Source organism: Bombina bombina, chromosome 9 (assembly GCF_027579735.1).
Source record: "Bombina bombina isolate aBomBom1 chromosome 9, aBomBom1.pri, whole genome shotgun sequence".
In the NCBI taxonomy this organism is placed as follows: Eukaryota; Metazoa; Chordata; class Amphibia; order Anura; family Bombinatoridae; genus Bombina; species Bombina bombina.
Window position 1 is genome coordinate 222,473,038 of NC_069507.1, and position 14,405 is coordinate 222,487,442.

Genomic DNA, 14,405 nt, shown 5'->3' on the forward strand with positions numbered 1-14,405 from the left:
CACAGCTGATGCTAGGACGCCAGATTCGCACCACATTACCCTCTGTGGGTGTCTTCCGGCCTATTAGCTCTATTCCTCGGGACGAGGTCCTTAGGAGGGATGAAGAGGCAAAAAGGGACTATAGTTTCTTCTACGACAGGAGACATTCTGTGAGGCCCTTGCAGGAGCTGAATGCGGGGCAAAGTGTCAGAATTAAACTGGACGATGAGAAGAAATGGAAGACCCTTGCTACGGTAATTGGACGCTCTCCAAAACCAAGGTCTTATGTAGTCCTTACTGATGGAGGGACAGTTACACGCCATAACCGAAAACATCTTCAGCCTGTACCTGAGAGTTTGGAACTGGATGCCTCAGTACCACCGCCGGTGGGATCCCCTGTTTTAAAAGGGGTGCCTTCCCCTTAGCAAGATCACAGTAGGGATATGTCTTTGCCTCCAGTGGACTCTCAATCACCTTCTTCTGTATCAGAGGACAGTTCATGTAGAGTTACATCAAGTGGAAGAGTGGTGAAACTTCCGGTCCGATATCGGGATTAACTTTAGTTAGAACAGTGACCGGAAGTATGGGCAGAATAATCCCATGGTCACTGTGGACTAGGGTAGTCTACCCCGATGTTCAAGTCAGAATGTAATTCATGTCGTTTATATTTTCTGTAACTTGTTATTTGTTATATTCAAATGGGAAAAAAAAATGTATGCTTTGTCCTTTCAAAAGGGGGAAGATGTGATGAGAGCAGGAAGTGACTTCACCAGATTGGGGGCGGGGCTTAGGTCTGGTTGTCTGTGTCGCAGTTAGTGAAATCAATGCTAAGCAGATGTGTGTTTCCATGCTCTACAATAAAATAGAGTTGTATCATCCTTGCTGTGTCCTGCATGTGTCCTGCATCTCATGACATTATCATTGGCTCACTAGATGTGTTCGGCTAGCTCCCAGTAGTGATTTACTTTTGGGAGCTGATGCTATGTGTTAAACAATTGTGCAATTTTATATCCTTTTGATTATATTACATTCTTCCTAATATGAAATCCGTACGTATTATTCATACGGGGTGGCCCTTCAGTGGCACAAGAACATTTTTTTTATCTCTTTGGGATCTAATTTAAAGGGACGGTACATTTTGTATTTTCTTGCATTTTTTTAAAAGGTTTGCATTTCTCCTCATGAGTCATAATGCAAGTTATATTTTTAAACTATAAGAGTTAACCGGAAATAAAAGTGTAAAGTTATATAATATTCTAAGCATGATTGTGCAACCTCTAGAAATAATCACAATACAGATGATGCACATTTCTGTAATCCTGTATTAACACAGTTAATGTGTTAATTTGTTAGATTCTTGGTGTTAATAAACAAATTGTCTTTGTTCCAGGAGTTTTTGAAGAAAGAGTTCAGTGAGGAGAATGTGCTGTTTTGGTTAGCATGCGAAGACTTCAAGAGGACACAAGATAAAGAACAGGTACATGAGTCATAGGACAGTATGAGTCAGCGGTACCCACACAGCGGGCTTCTGAGGACAAGAGGCTGGCACTGCTTGTGGGCAGAACATCTGCTGAACTGGTGATTTTTGGAACCCAATGGAAAATAAAAAAGAGAAATAACTTTTGTAAAGATTAAAAAAAAAAAAAATCTTACTCTGTTCAGAGAATGTGTTTTCAGCATATTTCACATTATCTTCATTGTCATTTGAAACCAGACACATTTTATCTTGTTAATTGAAAGATTAGTAGCATAGCACCTGCATAAAGTGTCATTTAATCTATAGTTTTGCACTGTCACTTGCTTGTGGGAAAACTGTATAAAGGAAGACGAAGGATGCTGTAATTCAGCTCAGTCTTCTTAAGGTGTTCTCTCTCATACAGATGCAGAAGAAAGCACAAGCCATCTTTGCAACCTTCTTGTCCAGCAAGTCTTCATCACAAGTCAACGTAGAGGGTCAGTCCCGCATTAATGAAATGATGTTAGAGGAGCCACATCCCCTGATGTTCCAGAGACTGCAGGAACAGGTAGCCATGATGTGTCTATCAATAGCTATAGCTCTTTAAATAGACATGAAACCAAGACATTGTCTTTCATAATTTTAATAAAATCAATGTAAATATTTGCATAGGAAATTAGTACATCTAAGCAAGTATCCCCGCTTGCTTTCCCCCAGAAATTCTTAATATTCAATGTTTCCAATGCACAAGAGAATAGTGGGTAAAATATGCAAATTCGGTATGAAAATTCTCAGTTTTTTTGCTTCAAAAATACTGTTTTAACACAGCGATCCTTTTAAACAGGAATATGACAGCAAACCATAAATCACTCACTAGACAAGCCTGTTTCGTTCTTTTTAGAACTCATCAGTAGGAGATAGATTTCTGATTGCTGCATTGGAAAAGCTATTTTCATGGTTAAACCAAAATTCATTAAAATGATGGGGGGGGGGGGGGAATAAAAAACTGAAATTAAAATCCTCCATGTCTCAAAATTAAATCAATGTAAATATTTGCATAGGAAATTAGTACATCTAAGCAAGTATCCCCGCTTGCTTTCCCCCAGAAGCAAAAAAACTGAGAATTTGCATACCTAATTTGCATATCTTACCCACAATTCTCTTGTGCATTGGAAACATTGCATATTAAGAATTTCTGGGGGAAAGCAAGCGGGGATACTTGCTTAGATGTACTAATTTCCTATGCAAATATTTACATTGATTTAATTTTGAGACATGGAGGATTTTAATTTCAGTTTTTTTATCTCCCCCCCCCCCCCCCTTAATTTTAATGAATTTTGGTTTAACCATGAAAATAGCTTTTCCAATGCAGCAATCAGAAATCTATCTCCTACTGATGAGTTCTAAAAAGAACGAAACAGGCTTGTCTAGTGAGTGATTTATAGTTTGCTGTCATATTCCTGTTTAAAAGGATCACTGAGTTAAAACAGTATTTTTGAAGCAAAAAAACCCTGAGAATTTGCATACCTAATTTGCATATCTTACCCACAATTCTCTTGTGCATTGGAAACATTGCATATTAAGAATTTCTGGGGGGAAGCAAGCGGGGATACTTGCTTAGATGTACTAATTTCCTATGCAAATATTTACATTGATTTAATTTTGAGACATGGAGGATTTTAATTTCAGTTTTTTATCTCCCCCCCCCCATAATTTTAATGAATTTTGGTTTAACCATGAAAATAGCTTTTCCAATGCAGCAATCAGAAATCTATCTCCTACTGATGAGTTCTAAAAAGAACGAAACAGGCTTGTCTAGTGAGTGATTTATGGTTTGCTGTCATATTCCTGTTTAAAAGGATCGCTGTGTTAAAACAGTATTTTTGAAGCATAAAAACTGAGAATTTGCATACCTAATTTGCATATCTTACCCACAATTCTCTTGTGCATTGGAAACATTGCATATTAAGAATTTCTGGGGGAAAGCAAGCGGGGATACTTGCTTAGATGTACTAATTTCCTATGCAAATATTTACATTGATTTAATTTTGAGACATGGAGGATTTTAATTTCAGTTTTTTATCCCCCCCCCATAATTTTAATGAATTATGATTTTAATAGAACAGGGTTCTTCAAACCACAGGTTAGGACCCATTACTGGGTCACAACATCATGTTTACTAGGTTGCGACTTGTGTGTGTATTGTGTGGCGTGTGTGGTGTGGTGTGGTGTGTGTATTGTATGAGTGTGTGTGTTGTATGAGTGTACAAATGTCAAAACGTCAACTCATAAAACTTGTGAAGGAACTAGTCTATTCTTTTCCTGCGTGTGGCTAGGCAATGGGGGAGAGAGAGAAAAAAAATGGGTAGAGGGAATAAAAAGGGTGGAAGTATATCCCTTAGTGTGAGGCGCATGTTTTGCTTATGTAATCATCTCTATAATAATGGGGTGTCGTTCCAGATGGCCAGCATCATTTTGTGTATCTCTAGTTGTTTGCTTTTGAGGTAATGGTATCTTTCAAGATGTAGTAGGTCAGTGACTATTGAGTGCCATTCAGTTGTAGATGGTATGCTTGTGGATTTCCATTTTTTTGGGATAAGTTTTTTGGCTCCTGTAAGCATTATTAACAAAAAGAAGAGTATTGGGGCTTCTCTAATTTTAGGGAGGTTGAGGAAAAGAATGGTTTCGGGTGCGATAGGTATTACCGTGTCTAGTTTGTCTGAGATGATGTCAAGAATGTCTGTCCAGTAGTTACCAAGGTTTGGGCAAGACCACCAAATGTGTAAGAGGGAGCCATCTTCACCACAACCTCTCCAGCATTTTGCGCTTACCAATGGGAAGTATCTATGTAGTCTTATAGGTGTGAGATACCATCGAAAGTGTAGTTTTTAAGTTGTATTTCTTGGATATTGGCTGATACATAAGAACGTTTTATTAGCGTGAATGATTTTGACCAAGTTGTGTGGTCTATGTCATTGTCAAGGTCTTTATACCATGCAATTGTGTATGTTGGTAATGAGTTGTTCTGTGGGGTTAGTATGATCTTGTAAATTAAAGAGATCAAGTGCTTTGGGGGTGTGATCATGGTGCATAGCTGCTCGAAAGAGGTGAGATCTCTACCAAAGTTACATTTTTGCTTGTGATGTGTTATGTAGTGCGAGGGTTGGTTATAGCAGAGCCATGATGCAAAAAGGGCTCCATGTCTCTCTTGCAATTGTTGGTGAGAGCATAGCCTACCTGCTTCTATTGAGTAGTGGAGTGTACCCGATCTCAAACAGTATGGTTTCATCGAGCAGGACCCTGGATGGTAATTCTGGATTTTCTAAAATAGGTAGTAGCAGCGAGAATTTAGAGCAAATGTATGTGCTGTTGCTATTGTTTTATCCCATTCTTTTAAAATGTCTGCGGTAATGGGGTATTTGGCTAACAATTTTGGGCGAAGATGTGGTGGTATCCATGCTAGAGTTGCAACATTGTTTAAAACAAAGATCAAGCTATCTAAGTGGACCCAAGCTTTGCCAGTAGAATTATGAGACCATTCCACTATACGTTGTAGCAATATGGCCCTTCTATACGTTGCTATATCTGGTAGGCCTAAACCTCCTCTGTCTCGAGGAAGGTACATCGTTTTCTCTTGTTAAGGGTAGTCAGTCCACGGGTCATCCATTACTTATGGGATTATATCTCTTCCCCAACAGGAAGTTGCAAGAGGATCACCCAAGCAGAGCTGCTATATAGCTCCTCCCCTCACATGTCATATCCAGTCATTCTCTTGCAAGCTAACTAAAGATAGGTCGTTGTGAGAGGTCTGTGGTGTTTTTAAACTTAGTTTATTTCTTCAATCAAAAGTTTGTTATTTTAAATGGCACCGGAGTGTGCTGTTTATTTCTCAGGCAGCATTAGAAGAAGAATCTGCCTGCGTTTTCTATGATCTTAGCAGACGTAACTAAGATCCACTGGCTGTTCTCATCTGAGGAGTGAGGTAACTTCAGAGAAGGGGAATAGCATGCAGGGCCCCCCTGCAAATGAGGTATGTGCAGTAAATTATTTTTCTAAGCAATGGAATTGACTGAGAAATTACTGCTGATACCAATGTAATGTAAGTTCAGCCTTAAATGCAGTGGTAGCGACTGGTATTAGGCTGAGGAGTGTGTGTACACTGAAGTATTTTTCTAGGGAATGGAATTTGACTCAGAAAATACTGTTAATACTGAAGTAATGTGTGAGCCTTAACTGCAGTAAAAGCGACTGGTAGCAGGCTTATTAATAACACTTCATAACTTTTAAAATGTATGTAATGTTTACTGGCATGTTAATCGTTTTTTGTGAGGTACTTGGTGATAAAACGTATTGGGGCATGATTTTTACCACATGGCTAACTTTTGTTTCTGCATAGAAACAGTTAACTGAGCTTCCCCACTGTTGTAATATGAGTGGGAGGGGCCTATTTTAGCGCTTTTTTGCGCAGTAAAAATTCAGTCACAATCTTCCTACTTCATCCTCCATGATCCAGGACGTCTCTAGAGAGCTCAGGGGTCTTCAAAATTCATTTTGAGGGAGGTAATCAGTCACAGCAGACCTGTGACAGTGTGTTTGACTGTGATAAAAACGTTAATTATTAAATTGTTATCCGTTTTTGGGTATTAAGGGGTTAATCATCCATTTGCTGGTGGGTGCAATCCTTTGCTAACTTAATACATTTACTGTGAAAATTTGGTTGCTATAACTAATTTGGTTCATTGTTATTTCAACTGTGACAGCTTTTTGTGCTTCTTAAAGGCACAGTAGCGTTTTTTATATTGCTTGTAAATTTATTTGAAAAGTATTTTCCAAGCTTCCTAGTCTCATTGCTAGTCTGTTTAAACATGTCTGACACAGATGAATCTGTTTGTTCACTATGTATGAAGGCCAATGTGGAGCCCCATAGAAGGTTGTGTACTAAATGCATTGATGTAACTTTAAATAAAAGTCAGTCTTTACATGCAAAGAAATTATCACCAGACAACGAGGGGGAAGTTATGCCGACTAACTCTCCTCACGTGTCAGTACCTTCGCCTTCCGCTCAGGAGGTGCGTGATTTTGTGGCGCCAAGTACATCAGGGAGGCCCTTACAAATCACTTTGCAAGACATGGCTACTGTTATGACAGAAGTATTATCTAAATTGCCAGAATTAAGAGGCAAGCGTGATAGCTCTGGGTTAAGGACAGAGCGCGCTGATGATGTGAGAGCCATGTCCGATACTGCGTCACAATTTGCAGAACATGAAGACGGAGAGCTTCATTCTGTGGGTGATGGATCTGATCCAGGGAGACTGGATTCAGAGATTTCTAATTTTAAATTTAAGCTTGAGAACCTCCGCATATTGCTAGGGGAGGTATTAGCGGCTCTGAATGATTGTAACATGGTTGCAATTCCAGAAAAATTATGTAGGTTGAATAGATACTATGCGGTACCGGTGTGTACTGACGTGTTTCCTATACCTAAAAGGCTTACAGAGATTATTAGCAAGGAGTGGGATAGACCCGGTGTGCCTTTTTCCCCTCCTCCCATATTTAGGAAATTGTTTCCTATAGACCCCACCACACGAGACTAATGGCAGACGGTCCCTAAGGTGGAGGGAGCGGTTTCTACTTTAGCTAAGCGTACCACTATCCCGGTGGAGGATAGTTGTGCCTTTTCAGATCCAATGGATAAAAAATTAGAAGAATACCTTAAGAAAATGTTTGTTCAACAAGGTTTTATCTTACAGCCCCTTGCATGCATTGCGCCTGTCACTGCTGCGGCGGCATTTTGGTTTGAGTCTCTGGAAGAGGCCATTCGCACAGCTCCATTGGATGAAATTATGAACAAGCTTAAAGCACTTAAGCTAGCTAACGCATTTGTTTCTGATGCCGTCGTACATTTAACCAAACTTACGACTAAGAACTCCGGATTCGCCATCCAAGTGCTCAGAGCGCTATGGCTTAAATCCTGGTCAGCTGACGTGACTTCTAAATCTAAATTGCTTAATATTCCTTTCAAAGGGCAGACCTTATTCGGGCCCGGCTTGAAAGAAATTATCGCTGACATTACGGGAGGTAAGAGCCATGCTCTACCTCAGGACAGGGCCAAATCAAAGGCCAAACAGTCTAATTTTCATGCCTTTCGTAACCTCAAGGCAGGAGCAGCATCAACTTCCTCCGCTCCAAAACAGGAAGGAGCTGTTGCTCGTTACAGACAGGGCTGGAAAACTAACCAGTCCTGGAACAAGGGCAAGCAGGCCAGAAAACCTGCTGCTGCCCCTAAGACAGCATGAAGAGAGGGCCCCCTATCCGGAAACGGATCTAGTGGGGGGCAGACTATCTCTCTTCGCCCAGGCTTGGGCAAGAGATGTCCAGGATCCCTGGGCGTTGGAGATCATATCTCAGGGATATCTTCTGGACTTCAAAGCTTCTCCTCCACAAGGGAGATTTCATCTTTCAAGGTTATCAGCAAACCAAATAAAGAAAGAGGCATTTCTACGCTGTGTACAAGACCTCTTACTAATGGGGGTGGTCCACCCAGTTCCGCGGACGGAACACGGGCAGGGATTCTATTCAAATCTGTTTGTGGTTCCCAAGAAAGAGGGAACCTTCAGACCAATCTTGGACTTAAAGATCCTAAACAAATTCCTAAGAGTTCCATCATTCAAAATGGAAACTATTCGAACCATCCTACCCATGATCCAAGAGGGTCAGTACATGACCACTGTGGACTTAAAGGATGCCTACCTTCACATACCGATTCACAAGGATCATTATCGGTACCTAAGATTTGCCTTCCTAGACAGGCATTACCAGTTTGTAGCTCTTCCCTTCGGGTTAGCTACGGCTCCAAGAATCTTTACAAAGGTTCTGGGCTCACTTCTGGCGGTACTAAGACCGCGAGGCATAGCGGTGGCTCCGTACCTAGACGACATTCTGATACAAGCGTCAAGTTTTCAAACTGCCAAGTCTCATACAGAGATAGTTCTGGCATTTCTGAGGTCTCATGGGTGGAAGGTGAACGTGGAAAAGAGTTCTCTATTACCACTCACAAGGGTTCCCTTCCTAGGGACTCTTATAGATTCTGTAGAGATGAAAATTTACCTGACGGAGGCCAGGTTATCAAAACTTCTAAATGCTTGCCGTGCCCTTCATTCCATTCCACACCCGTCAGTAGCTCAGTGCATGAAAGTAATCGGCTTAATGGTAGCGGCAATGGACATAGTACCATTTGCGCGACTGCATCTCAGACCGCTGCAATTGTGCATGCTAAGTCAGTGGAATGGGGATTATTCAGATTTGTCCCCTCTACTAAATCTGGACCAAGAGACCAGAGATTCTCTTCTATGGTGGCTTTCTCGGCCCCACCTGTCCAAGGGGATGACCTTTCGCAGGCCAGATTGGACGATTGTAACAACAGACGCCAGCCTTCTAGGTTGGGGCGCAGTCTGGAATTCCCTGAAGGCTCAGGGATCATGGACTCAGGAGGAGAAACTCCTCCCAATAAATATTCTGGAGTTAAGAGCAATATTCAATGCTCTTCTAGCTTGGCCTCAGTTAGCAACTCTGAAGTTCATCAGATTTCAGTCGGACAACATCACGACTGTGGCTTACATCAATCATCAAGGGGGAACCAGGAGTTCCCTAGCGATGTTGGAAGTCTCAAGGATAATTCACTGGGCAGAGTCTCACTCTTGCCACCTGTCAGCAATCTACATCCCAGGCGTGGAGAACTGGGAGGCGGATTTTCTAAGTTGCCAGACTTTTCATCCGGGGGAGTGGGAACTTCATTCGGAGGTCTTCGCTCAACTGATTCATCGTTGGGGCAAACCAGATCTGGATCTCATGGCGTCTTGCCAGAATGCCAAGCTTCCTCATTACGGATCCAGGTCCAGGGATCCAGCGGCGCTGATAGATGCTCTAGCAGCCCCTTGGGTTTTCAAGATGGCTTATGTGTTTCCACCGTTTCCGCTGCTGCCTCGACTGATTGCCAAGATCAAACAGGAGAGAGCATCAGTGATTCTGATAGCGCCTGCGTTGCCACGCAGGACCTGGTATGCAGACCTAGTGGACATGTCGTCCTGTCCACCATGGTCTCTGCCTCTGAGGCAGGACCTTCTAATTCAGGGTCCTTTCAACCATCCAAATCTAATTTCTCTGAGGCTGACTGCATGGAGATTGAACGCTTGATTCTATCAAAGCGTGGCTTCTCGGAGTCGGTTATTGATACCTTAATACAGGCTAGGAAACCTGTTACCAGAAGAATTTACCATAAGATATGGCGTAAATATTTATATTGGTGCAAATCCAAGAGTTACTCATGGAGTAAGGTTAGGATTCCTAGGATATTGTCTTTTCTACAAGAGGGTTTAGAAAAGGGCTTATCCGCTAGTTCGTTAAAAGGACAGATTTCTGCTCTGTCTATTCTTCTACACAAGCGTCTGGCAGAAATTCCAGACGTTCAGGCTTTTTGTCAGGCTTTGGCTAGGATTAAGCCTGTGTTTAAGACTGTTGCTCCGCCGTGGAGCTTAAACTTAGTTCTTAACGTCCTGCAAGGCGTTCCATTTGAACCCCTTCATTCCATTGATATTAAGCTGTTTTCTTGGAAAGTTCTGTTTTTGATGGCTATTTCCTCGGCTCGAAGAGTCTCTGAGTTATCTGCCTTACATTGTGATTCTCCTTATCTGATTTTTCATTCAGACAAGGTAGTTCTGCGTACTAAACCTGGGTTCTTACCTAAGGTAGTTTCTAACAGGAATATCAATCAAGAGATTGCTGTTCCATCATTGTGTCCTAACCCTTCTTCAAAGAAGGAACGACTTTTGCATAATCTGGACGTAGTCCGTGCCCTGAAGTTCTATTTGCAGGCAACTAAAGATTTTCGTCAAACTTCTTCCCTGTTTGTCGTTTACTCTGGACAGAGGAGAGGTCAAAAGGCTTCGGCTACCTCTCTCTCTTTTTGGCTTCATAGCATAATACGTTTAGCCTATGAGACTGCTGGACAGCAGCCTCCTGAAAGAATTACAGCTCATTCTACTAGAGCTGTGGCTTCCACCTGGGCCTTTAAAAATGAGGCTTCTGTTGAACAGATTTGCAAGGCTGCGACTTGGTCTTCACTTCACACTTTTTCAAAGTTTTACAAATTTGACACTTTTGCTTCTTCGGAGGCTATTTTTGGGAGAAAGGTACTTCAGGCAGTGGTTCCCTCCGTTTAAAGTTCCTGCCTTGTCCCTCCCTTCATCCGTGTACTTTAGCTTTGGTATTAGTATCCCATAAGTAATGGATGACCCGTGGACTGACTACACTTAACAAGAGAAAACATAATTTATGCTTACCTGATAAATGTATTTCTCTTGTAGTGTAGTCAGTCCACGGCCTGCCCTGTCTTTTAAGGCAGATCTAAATTTTTAATTAAACTCCAGTCACCACTGCACCCTATGGTTTCTCCTTTCTCGTCTTGTTTCGGTCGAATGACTGGATATGACATGTGAGGGGAGGAGCTATATAGCAGCTCTGCTTGGGTGATCCTCTTGCAACTTCCTGTTGGGGAAGAGATATAATCCCATAAGTAATGGATGACCCGTGGACTGACTACACTACAAGAGAAATAAATTTATCAGGTAAGCATAAATTATGTTTTTCTTGGAACTCTGGGTCTCGTGCCTGACCATATAAATTGCTCAATTGCCTGTTGTAGTTGCGCTATATAGCCTGCAGGGAGGGGAATAGGTACTGTCTGAAGTAAGTATAATATGCGTGGGAGCACGTTCATTTTCACTACTCCTATTCTTCCTAGCCACGTAAGTGATTTACTTTTCCAAGAGGATAAGTCTTTAAAAATTTCAGTTTTTAGTCTTAAGTAGTTAGTTTTATAAAACGTAACTTTTGTTGGTTTGCAGAAAGGTGTATACCTAGGTATTTTAATGTGGATATCGCTATCATTATTTTATGCTCTGATTGTAATTGATCAATTTGTGGTTGTGGGGTACTGATGTTAAGAAGTTCGGACTTTGTAAGATTTAAGTGGAAGTTAGTTTACCATATTGTTCTATTTTGCAAAGTAACTCTGGGACAGAGGTGTCAGCCGCATATAGCGCTTGTTTATATTCCACATCTCTTACCCTAATACCAGCTATTTTGTCACTGGTTTTTATTTTGTGGGCCAGTGTCTCTATATATAGCGCGAACAGTAGGGGTGATAAAGGGCATCCCTGTCTGGTACCATTCCTTATGGGGAAAGGCTCTGACAGGGTCCCGTTAACTTTTGGTAGAAGAGTAGAGTGCGAATGTCATGTTTAGAAAGGAGTTACCAATATTCATAGCTTCCATTCACCTAGATTACAAGTTTTGCGCTATTGAGGGTGCAAAACGAACACAACAAAATAATAAAAGTTATTATCCCCTATTCCGCCGCTCCCCGACATTGCCGCCACTATAATAAAGTTATTAACCCCTATTCCCCTGCACCCCAACATCGTCAACACTATAATAAAGCTATTAACCCCTATTTTGCCGCTCCCCGACAACGCCGCCACTAAATACATTTATTATCCCCTAAACCTCTGGCCTCCCACATCACTGCCACTAAATAAACCTATTAACCCCTAAACCACCAGCCCCCCACATTGCAAAAGACTAAATTAAACTATGAACCTCTAAACCTATCAACCCCCTAACTTTAAATTAAAATTACAATATCCCTATCTTAAAATAAATAAAAACTTACCTGTGAAATTAACTAAGTTTAAACTAACAGTTAACCTAACATAACTATTATACTAAAATTAAAATAACTATCAATGAAATAAACTAAATTACACATTAAAAAAAACCTAACACTAAAAAAGTTTGTCTAAAATTACAAAGAATTTAAAAATGCTCAATTACAAAAATAACAAACACTAAATTACGAAAAATAACAAACAAAATTATCCAAAAGAATAACAATTACACCTAATCTAATAGCCATATAAAAATAGAAAAGCCCCCCAATATAAAAAAAACCCTAGCCTACAATAAACTACCCATAGCCCTTAAAATGGCCTTTTGTAGGGCATTGCCCTAAAGAAATCAGCTCTTTTACCTGTAAAAAAATGCAAAGACCCCCCCAACAGTAAAACCCACCACCTAACCAACCCTCCAAAATTTGTATGGGCATTGCCCTTAAAGGGGCATTTAGCTCTTTTGCATTGCCCTTTAAAGGGCATTTAGCTCTTTTAAAAAAGCCCAAACCCTAATCTAAAAAAAAAATACCCAAAAAAAAGTTTAAAAAAACTAACACTAACCCCCGACGATCCACTTACATTTTCTGAAGTCAGGACATCCAGGCGGCAAGGTCTTTATCCATCAAGGCTGCGTCTTCTATCTTCATCCCGGCGGAGCGGAGCGAGCCCATCCTTGAAGACATCCGGTGCAGAGTGTCCTCTTCATATGGTCACTGTCGTACACTGAATCTTACATGCAAGGGAGCCTTTTCAAAATGACTTCCCTTGCATTCCTATTGGCTGATTTGATTTTTGGAATTCAAATCAGCCAATAGGATGAGAGCTACTGAAATCCTATTGGCTGTTTAAATCAGCCAATAGGATGAGAGCTACTGAAATTCTATTGGCTGATTTGAATAGCCAATAGAATTTCAGTGGCTCTCATCCTATTGGCTGATTTAATTGGTAGTTATTTTAATTGTAGTCTAATAGTTATGTTAGGTTAATTTATAGTTTAAACTTAGTTTTTTTTTTTATTTCACAGGTAAGTTTTTATTTATTTTAAGATAGGGATATTGTAATTTTAATTGAAAGTTAGGGGGTTGTTAGGTTTAGGGGTTAATAGTTTAATTAATTTTTTTGCGATGTGGGGGGCTGGTGGTTTAGGAGTTAATAAGTTTATTTCGTGGCGGTGATGTGGAAGGCCAGAGGTTTAGGGGTAAATAACTTTATTTAGTGGCGACGATGTCGGGGATCGGCACTATAGGGGTTTGTAGCTTTATTATAGTGGTGATGATGTTGGACTGCAGGGGAATAGGGGTTAATAACTTTATTATAGTGGCAGCGATGTCAGGGTGCGGGGGAATAGGAGTTAATAACTTTTATTAGTGGCAGCGATGTCGGGAGCGGCAGATTAGGGGTTAATAAGTTTTAAATAGTGTTTGTGATGCGGGAGGGCAGCGGAATAGGGGTTAATAGGTAGTTTATTGGTGTTAGTGCACTTTGTAACATTTTAGTTTTGAGTTTTGTGAAACATTTTTGTTGCCCAAAACTCATAACTGCTTCCAGATAGCGGAATGGATCGTGTCGGTATAGGCTGGAACGAAAGCATTTTAGCCTCACCACACAACTTGTAATACCGGCGCTATGGAAATCCCACACAAAAATGTAATTTTTGTGTGCGGGATTGACGTTGCGTTACAGGCTAAAATGCGTGTGGTACAGCTATACCGACAAGACTCGTAATGGCTGCGTTACTGTTTTTACGCTGAAATGGCCATTTTTTCAACGTTAAAACCGTAAAGCACAACTCTAATCTAGCCGAGAGTGCAGCGTAGGAAAGGCCAGCTCACCCTATCGAAGGCCTTTTCGGCGTCTGTAGAGAGAAGTGCCAAAGGCACTCCCTCTGTTTTTGTGTAATTTATAAGCTGTAAAACCTTTGAGGTGTTGTCTCTGGCTTCTCTACCCGGCACAAAGCCCACCTGTTTTGTTGAGATCAAATCAGGGAGATATTTGTTAAATTGATTTGCCAATATTTTCGCTAAAATCTTAAAGGGACACTAAATCCAATTTTTTTCTTTCATGATTTAGAGCATGCAATTTTAAGCAACTTTCTAATTTACTCCTATTATAATTTTTTTTCGTTCAATTGCTATCTTTATTTAAAAAGCATAAATGAGATGCATAGGAACCGGCCCATTTTTGGTTGAAAACCTGGGTTATGCTTGCTTATTAGTGCGTAAATGTAAGCCTCCAATAAGCCT

At 40.8% G+C, this 14,405-nt stretch overlaps 1 protein-coding gene across 1 annotated transcript in view; it reads left to right on the top strand.

The window, feature by feature from the left end:
- RGS10 (regulator of G protein signaling 10) overlaps positions 1-14,405 on the top strand; it is a 76,777-nt gene that overhangs the window by 41,933 nt on the left and 20,439 nt on the right. The window contains exons 4-5 of the mRNA XM_053692661.1: positions 1,370-1,456; positions 1,860-2,003. Coding sequence (XP_053548636.1) covers positions 1,370-1,456; positions 1,860-2,003 — 231 coding nt within the window. The remainder of the gene's footprint in view (positions 1-1,369; positions 1,457-1,859; positions 2,004-14,405) is intronic.